Raw genomic sequence first — 9,453 nt, forward strand, 5'->3', positions numbered from 1 at the left:
TCCACTCAAAATTCATTCACCAATTTTATATCTTGCACACAAGACATTGCTATACGAATGCTAGATTTCACTTTAGTAATTCTTATAATTATATGCTCGAGGTACGACCGTACGAGTAGAACTTACATAAACATTGTTTAATTAGACACATATATGAAATTGCTTGGTTGTTGAAATATGATTCATCATTAAGTCCATTATTGATCTCAACATCACAAGTTATATTTTGGAGATATAATTTGTTAGTAATTAATCATGATAATTGGTCACTAAACATCTATTTTTGTACGCAAGTCAATTGAGTTAGTACGACGAAGTAATTCAGTTTGGGTTCTAAAAAGGTAGTAAATTTGATGTCTATTGCTAATAAGCTTATTATAGACACAATATATTACTCTAAGTAGTCCTAATTAACTCGGTACGAAACAAGTCAATTCCAACCTTGATTCAAATCACTTCCCAACATCCACTTTTAGGTACAAGAAAGATCAATTTAGGTCGAGTCAATTGAGCTCGGCTAATCGAATTAACCTCGGCTAGAGAGGGAAGTTGAGTTGGTGGCACAGAAAACACATAGCTTTACAGTGATATAGGCTGGCAAATAGAGATTGATAAGAGAGGAATAAGAAAAATTGATTGAGGAGGGGTAGGACTACTACTACTACTAGTGCCATTTGTAATAAAGTAGAATGAATAATAATAATAATAATAATAATAATAATAATAATAATAATAATAATAATAAGTAATGATGAATTGACAAAAAAGACCTAGTCAATTACATAGTCAAGCAGCTGTCATTTTTCTTTCTGGATATACAAAATCCCTTCTTCAAACCCTTTCCTCTTTTTCTCTCTTACTTGACAGCAAATTAGAGTTTGCAACTGTCCCTAATTTTCTTTCTTTCTTTCTCTCTCCTCTCTTCTTTTCCCTCTTAACCTAACCACCCTTCTCCCCTTTCCCTCTTTCTCTCTCTACACCCCATCTCCCTCTTTCTCTCTCTATGATCTTTGAGTCATAGAGTTTGAGCTTATTAGAACAAGGGGTCTAGGCTCAAGTCCAAAACTCGATACCGCCTTCAAAACCTATAAAGATCATGATGATGACGACAATCAAAGGATTCAATTCCTGTCGTTTTCATTTAAGTTTATGAGCAACTTATAAATTCAATTCCATCATATGCAAATTTAAAGGAGGAGGAGTCGTTATTACTGTTATTAATTTTTTTTTTCTTTGGTTATAATATATAGTTTGATCAACCATATATTATAAGCTGCAGTTACTATGGCTCATTACCATGGGCATCATCAATACCGATCACCCTTCGGCGACACCACGTACACCAAAGTCTTCGTCGGAGGCTTAGCATGGGAGACTCCTACCGAAAAAATGCGCGCTTATTTCGAGCAATTCGGCGAGATCCTTGAAGCCGTCATCATCACTGATAAGAACACTGGCAAGTCCAAAGGCTATGGTTTTGTAAGTTTTTTTTTTTTTTTTTTTTTTTTTTTTTTTTTTTTTTTTTTTAAATATGAAACTTTTAATTTTTACCGATTTTATAATTTCTTGTTTTTTTTTGTAAAAATAACGTTGATCACAATGTTAAAATTGGTTAGTTTGATGATTAATGATCAACTGATTAATTTTTTTTTTTTTTTTTTTACTATGACAACAAAGCCTTAGTCCCAAAATGATTAATTATTTTTCATCGCATTATGAAAAATTTAAAACATACAGGTAACATTCCGAGAGCCAGCAGCCGCTGCAAGGGCGTGCTTAGATGCTAATCCAATGATTGACGGACGACGAGCTAATTGCAACATTGCTTCATTTGGTCGCCCTAGGCCTTCACCACCAAGAGGTTTTAATTTAATTTCTTTCTTAACCACCATCATCAACAACTTTTCTAATTACAACTTTTGTAAAAAGGATATAAATGTAATTTTATATATAGCGGGTATTTACTCCATGGCTCCTACAACAATTGAGCCGTTATCTCATGTTTTTGTACAACAAGCATATGCGGTATCTTTTTGTATACATTATGAGCATGTCTTAATCAATTGGTTTACACTTATTAATATCTACATGAAAAAATCAACCTTAGGAAATTTGAAGCATACAACATTATGTATGTATACATATTTGGTTGCTTAATGTTGGACAATATTGATATGATGAATGTATGTATTGTATGTAGGTAGAAGTAATCAAGGAGGAGTAGCAGTACAAGGACAGGCATCGTCGTCGTCGTATAGTGGAATGCCAACGCCACAACAGACATTGCCAACACCATATTTTTATCCTTATGGGTGAGGACACTTTACATTTACTAGTGGTACTTACTACTCCATCAAATAATCTTCTATTCTCCCCTTCATTTTTCGTTCTCCCCACTTATCGATTGAGGGATCGATCCCCCTCCATAGGTTTTTATTATGATCTTATTAGTAACCTTAGTTAGCTTGCCCCTATATTGTTAATAAGAAAGTTAAAATCATCAACCAAAAATCATAGGCTTGAAAAATTTTACATTAAAAAGAAAATGAGATAAATGTGTACAAGAAGCAAATAGGGGGTTTTGCAATAAAAGAAAATGGTCCATACAACAGTTAACAAATATAGGAAGATAGGAAGATAGTAGCAGCATACATAAATGATGCATTTGATGCCAACTTAATTTCTCTTATGTTTGATATATAGTTGGCATTGGCATATGATCAATAATGATACATGATCACATATAATGTACCTTATTATTTATATTAATGATGAATACAACATAAAAGCTAGGGAAAGATATGGTTATGATACATGGGATCAATCAAGGGACATAAAATTATCGATATAGAGAATAATAAATTTATCGGGACTACAGAATGCGCCACTTAAGCGTGTCATGTCACAAAATAAGTATACGGGTGTATGTCGCGTATGTGTCAGTGTGTGAAATAATCTTAGGAGTTGGAGGAGAGTAAGGTTGAATATGGTGAAGAGTACAGCTGGTATGTATAATGACACCCTGTAAAACTTTATACTACATGCCATCCTCTTCTTCATACATTATTTGATTTGATTTTATTATTGTGTTGCCAGCATGGCATCACGTACCTTAGTTTCTACCTTCATAAGTATTAATACTAGAAGAAACGGCTAATTAATGGAAGATCTGTATATGTTGGTCTTTTTCAATTTCATGAGGCATTTTTATTGGAGTAAAATAAGGGAAAGTCTTCCCTATTTGAGAAGGTCAGCTCAAAATTAGGCCAAAATTTTTAAAAAAAGTCAACTCAGCAGTTGCAAAGACTTTTTTTAGCCAGTAGTATTTCAAATATATTTTAGAGATTGTTCAACTTTTAAGTATGTCATATATTAATTAATTAAGCTTTAACATCTCTGACAAGTCTTTTGAATTTTAGATTATTCTATGTTATCATTTCTAGCTTTATAAGTGAGGCTTTTCAAATTTTAAGGTCATCCAAATGTATGGTATAGATCTAATTTGAAATGAGCGAACCTATTTGATAGAGCAAGCTAGTAATAAGGTCAAATTAATCAAGTAATAGATTATAGGAACAGAAAACAATAAGAAAATTATTACTAGCCTTTTATTTCCTATTCACTCTTCGATTTATCATATACTAACAAGTAACAACACGACCGCCTTCATTTATTCACAACCTATTTATCTAACTCCTATTACCCTATTAATAATCCATCACCCGGTCATTATCCACACACACTGTTAACCTAGTAGTACATATGTACAAACGTACATACATTGAAGTGACATAAAAAAAACAAAGTAACCTGGGGTTATTGTGCATGATATGATCAAGGATTCACCTTTTAAAAAAACCTATGTAAAATTTATTTCAAGGGTAGATGTGAAATGTACTATGATTGATGCATCCGGAACAAAAAAGTACAATGTTTCATTTCTTGAGCCAAAAATGAAGATTTTTACTGGTACTCTACGATTTTATATGAGTAAAAATGGTCATGTATATATTCTCCTATATAATGTCCTAAATAATAATATGACTATTTACCACATTTTTTAATCTAGTGCGTGCAACCAAGTATGGCCGACCTACACTTGTTGTCTACCCCATCCAAGGGTGTACATTACTTCTGCATTTGAAGCATCAATTATAGTGACTTCTCAATGCATATATTAGTATAGTGGTCCTATTTTTATCTACTACAGGAACTCTCTTATTCTCACCTCATTTTTTGATCTTATTGTATAATACTTATTTGATTTGCTCTTAGTACTTCCTATCCACTTCAAAATTTACCATATAGCGATCCATGATATAATGTGGTCATATCGCTTATTGTGTGACAACGAGTGACTGGTTATTTTAGGTCGTCAAAATGCTGATAGCTGATTATATATTTTGTGTTGGTTTAGATGGCTGCATGTCTATATCGATTTTCTAATTCTGCGAGTTAAAAGTGTCACGTGTCACATTAGGCGAGTTTGGTTTACATATTGAAATAGCTATAAGAATAATGTTTGACTTATTAGATGACACAGTGTCCTAAGACATATAATCATGTGAAGTTGATACTTATTCTCCAGAAAAATATGATGATAACCAATGTATTTCATACAGTAATACTACAATAAATTCCATAATATGTGCACTTGAAATACAGTGTGTCAAAACTTAATGATGGGTTAGTCAAACCTTTTTTCTGGTGTCTAATTGAGTAAATGCTAGTGGGGACCACTAAAATATATTTGTATTTTATAATTTTAACATATACAAGTAATTACTCAGGAGGGTAAGATTACTAGTTTTGGGTAGTTTCTTCTGAAAGAGAAGAAATTAATGAAAGTAATTATTTTTGGGTAGTTAATGTGTGCATTCACCTACATAATAATGTCAAACTAAATGCTCTTTTGTTCATGCAGGTACCCTTATACAGCCTATAGTTACCAAGTAAGCCTTTCTTTAATTTTGTCCTCCTTTATTCACCACTTTATAATTAAGAACAAAGGAAGTAAACTTTTTGTAATTGTCGCTTTAGGACCAATGAATAAAAATACATGTATACACGATTACACGGGTCAATAAGTTCAGATTAGAAAATTAATGTGTGGAAAGAATAAAGCTCATCTTAATCAATATACCTACATAATCTCATCTTAGAACATAATCAATATATAGTTTAATTATGCTTTTATTTGATTGTTAAAATTGTTTGTAGAACTGTATCTATCTATCAACTTTTACGTCGTAACAGAAATGAGAAAAAAAAAAATGATTGTTCATCATATCGAATATTAAGCTAGTCTAGTTAATTTAATAAGTACTTGAAAAATTACCTATATATGTGATTAGAAAAAATAATTGAAGAGACAAAAACAGTGGTTGATATGAGGTGATTGAAAACATGCAGGGTGTATACAACCCACAACAAGTGCAGCAACAATCACAGCAGTACTATGCACAATTCTATGGTGCTGCTGCTGGTGGGTCCCCTTCTAATTCATCCTTAGGCCCTCCCTTTTATTATGGTGGTTATTCTTTGCCTACTACTCCCACTCCTAGAACTGCTGCCTTCTCTTCCACCACTCCGGCGGCGCATCGTATGGCCACTCCCTCTTATCTTTACTACCCTACGCCGCAGCTCGAAGGCGCTGCTGCTGCTCCTGCTGCCTTTAGTCCTTATGCTGCTCCTGCTTTTACTTCTGCTCCTTCTACGACGACTCTTCCCTCTTCCGGCTCACAACTTCCTTCGTCGAATGACACAACCCTACAAGTCCCTGCGTCCTCTACAGGTATTTTTTTTTTTTTATTCTCGATACTCTTTTTTTATACGAAGTATGAGAATATATAATTTGAAATGATTCAACTACTATGAAGAATAGCATACTAGCTAGAAAATATCTGTTTAACGTGACATTAAATTTCTACTTTAATCTTTATGCATTGTGTATGTGTATGTGTATGTTATATTATACGTGACATAACTATTAAATAATGAATTCTTTTGTAAGTAATTCTATCTGGAAAGTGATCGAGATTGAGTTTGAGAGATAATTATTGTCAAGTGGCCATAGCAACCACTAACCAGGCCAATAACCATCATCTCATATGTTATACCTTTGCATGTGGACCTCTTTATAATGTGCAAGGTCTTATTAACCTTTGACTGTAATCATTTTTGTGCATGTTACACTATATAAGGATTAAGGAAGGGTTAGGAAGCCGGTAAAAACGTAAAAACTTATATCAGCGGACATAGATAACCCCAGTGTTAAATTAAAGTCGTGTCAAAATCAATTTTTAGAGTGGCTGGATTAATTTCCGTGATTTGCTCTAGTTTAGAAATATCGATGGGTCAATATGATCATGTACGTTCGTATCTACAATATTTAGTACTACAGTATATTGTAGAGAAGGAGGTGAATGTAGTTGAACAAAGAACAAAAGTTTCTCTATCTTCCATTAGTCCTTCCCATCTCCAACAAGGTATGACTAACTTTAGAGGGGGGACCCTAAGAACCCAATTGATAGTGACAGAGAAAGATCCCACTTTTGGGATATTGGATGCCATGAATTGATACCAACAATAGCTGTTTTTCCTTTTTTTTTTTATAAAAAAATCACCCAATAATCTTTTCTTTTTATTATTGCTTCCTCGATTTTTGTAGATAATCAATTTTAATTTTACATTGTTTAATAGACATTATTTACGTTTGGTAGAATTTTCGAATTGAAAGCAGTCCCGTGAAATCTTATTAAATTTAATCCAATTTATATGGATTAATAAACATGAAAATTTTAAATGTTTTGTTTATAAAATGGAAAAAATATTTTTTGGCAACAAATCAATCAATCAAAACTTTAATCTTATAAATGGGGTCGGCTACATGAATCAAAAGTGATTTTTCTAAGTCATTTTTTGACGACAAATGAAATAGAAAATAATACTGTACATGTGTGGTTCCAATTTCACTAGTAACAATGACAACTTTTTAAGGCCTTAATTTTCTCTCTTTTGTAATGCTTGTCTGCAAAAAGCAGTAAATGTACGTTAGTGTACATAAATAGGCCCAGTGGGCCAAATGGCCCACTTCATCTAAGATAGATAGATTGATGCTGCCTTACTGGTTTGCATATTTCTCTGCAAACCGTGGGTGAAAAAACTAGATTCACCTAGGGTAATGTCTATTTCTTCTGTCAGATTTCCAGGTTACTCTTTTAAAGTCTTTCATATTTTGCTTTTACTTCTTCTTTGCCCCATCCTTGACCCACTTTATTTGGGGCTTCCTCATAAAATAGACGGAATTTGATCCTATACCTTCAAATCAATAAGGTTAAAACTAGCCGAAGACAATTATACTAAGTAACGTAGTAATTATATTATGGTTTTAAAGTGAGAATATAGTTAAGGATTCTAGATTTTAGATATTTGAAATTTTGCTTTAAGTTTGCAAAGTATCAATAATTTAATTTCATGGAAAGATTTACTCGAGGTAATAGTTGTATGATTGAATAAATAATCCATTTGTCTAATATAAAAAAACTATATCTTTTACAATATAGAGTAATATCAAATAAAATATTGGAGGAGCCATTTGTAACAAAACTTGATAAGGATCTTAAGATGATATATGATGATTGAAAAGTGGGTTTTTTCAATGCTCAAAAAAGAAACATGTGGGCTATTATCTTTAAAGTGGAGGTAGCACCATTTGGGGTCCAAATGATGGCTAGTAAATATTGAAATAAGGGTAACTTGTGTCTTTGTAACATTACATGCTAATTCAAGCTAAGCATTGATATGATAGCTAACTTGAAAGCTCCTTTCATTTCCAAACCAATTGTCTCTAGTTTAAATTCTTTCCCCTTACCTCAAAATATTGAGAAAGCGCCTCTTATTTATGTATCAATATACTACCTCCAATTACTTTTATATGCAACTTTACAGTACTATTTATGAGATATAAAATATTCCAAAGTTGCATATAAAAGTAATCGGAGGTAGTATATAACACATGTATTTTAATTTGTATGATTATGTTATAAACATGTAATCGGATGTTTTGTATCACGCAACTTTTGTTTACTGTTATAAACACAAAACATATTGATTTGTCATACTTGTTGTGATTGTATTGCTACTATAAATAAATATAATTTTGCATGGTTTTTAGATGTTTAAATTTGCCTATTAAATGCAACTCTTTTAATCAACAGAGGAATCACAAGCTCAACAAAACAGCTCTGTAGAGACGGATACTGCAGTGATCCATTCTGAGGGTCCAAGCAATTGAGAAGGATCCATGTTCACAATTGTATAATCTTTTAACAAAAGAATTCATGCTCCTGATTTTTTTTTTACCCACCATAACAAACAAATTTATAAGTATAATTTTTCCGGGTCCTAAGCTGTTACATTCGGGTCAACAAATGGATTTTCAACCAACAAAGAGCATGGCAATGGCACAAGCTATGGACTGACCAATATTATTATTATTATTACTACTATTATTACTATTACTATATTTTACTTCATGCAAAACTCACTTATTCTTTTTTTTTTTTCCTTGAAAATAATTCTTTGTGAATTATTCTTTTCTTTTTTTTTTTTACCTCTTTTTCTCATATCTTGTCAATTGACTATGTTGTTGAATACTAAGCGCAAAAGCTTAACAATTTACTAATGTATGAGAAAAAGGACCCTTTTGAATAATAAATTTATGTTAATACATCAATTTCAATTTATTTAATTCTTGGATACACTCAACTAATTTTTATATATCAAGTATGTAATTGGTTCTTATTGAATCTTCTTAGATTCCATGTTTGTGGTATCTAGACTCTAGAACATATGATGTGTGTTTCTTGATCTTGAGTCTTGATGATTTAAAACATTAATTGAGAGCATATGTGTGTCTTCTTGAGGATTTAGATTCTTGATAAATTGTGATCCTTTCGCCCCAAATAATAGGTCACAATCAAATTAGTTGACATATGATCTTTTTAGATATTTTTTTTTTGTTTGAAATAACAACCCAATATAAAAATTTTGTTGTAATTTTCCTTAACAAGATTGAATCACTAGTAGTCAAAGCTCATTTTCCTGCAGTAGGTGTTGATTTACAACAAAATTTTCAAATTGGACAATAATTTAGTTTTTTTAAAAGGTGTTTTTTTCACAAAAATAAGAATTTAAAAGTGGTTTTTGACAGAAAAAAAAAAATATATATATCATAATGAAATTAAAGATCTATTATTACAAATAGGATGAACAAGATATAAGTATAATTTATTCGATTAGATTAAGAAAGTGATAAATTATATTGAAAGAGCTAGATATTTTTAAAGATAACATATATATGATGAATTGGATTCTTCTATTTGGTCCATGAAATTAGAACCTTGTCCCTTACTCTACTTATATTAGTAACAGATTGGCCAGAGTAAAGTT

At 31.7% G+C, this 9,453-nt stretch overlaps 1 protein-coding gene across 1 annotated transcript; it reads left to right on the forward strand.

Annotated features, from left to right (window-relative positions):
* The first annotated feature begins 884 nt into the window (after nucleotides 1-884).
* LOC145638175 (uncharacterized) lies at nucleotides 885-8,736 on the forward strand. Its single transcript, XM_081689136.1, has 6 exons — nucleotides 885-1,479; nucleotides 1,738-1,861; nucleotides 2,201-2,312; nucleotides 4,925-4,952; nucleotides 5,413-5,794; nucleotides 8,220-8,736. The coding sequence occupies exons 1-6, from the start codon at nucleotides 1,285-1,287 to the stop codon at nucleotides 8,294-8,296; spliced, it is 918 nt and encodes a 305-aa protein (XP_081545262.1). The 5' UTR covers nucleotides 885-1,284; the 3' UTR covers nucleotides 8,297-8,736.
* Nucleotides 8,737-9,453: the final 717 nt, after the last annotated feature.

The sequence above is a fragment of the Chenopodium album genome, chromosome 7, assembly GCF_948465745.1.
Source record: "Chenopodium album chromosome 7, dcCheAlbu1.1, whole genome shotgun sequence".
NCBI classification, from domain to species: Eukaryota; Viridiplantae; Streptophyta; class Magnoliopsida; order Caryophyllales; family Amaranthaceae; genus Chenopodium; species Chenopodium album.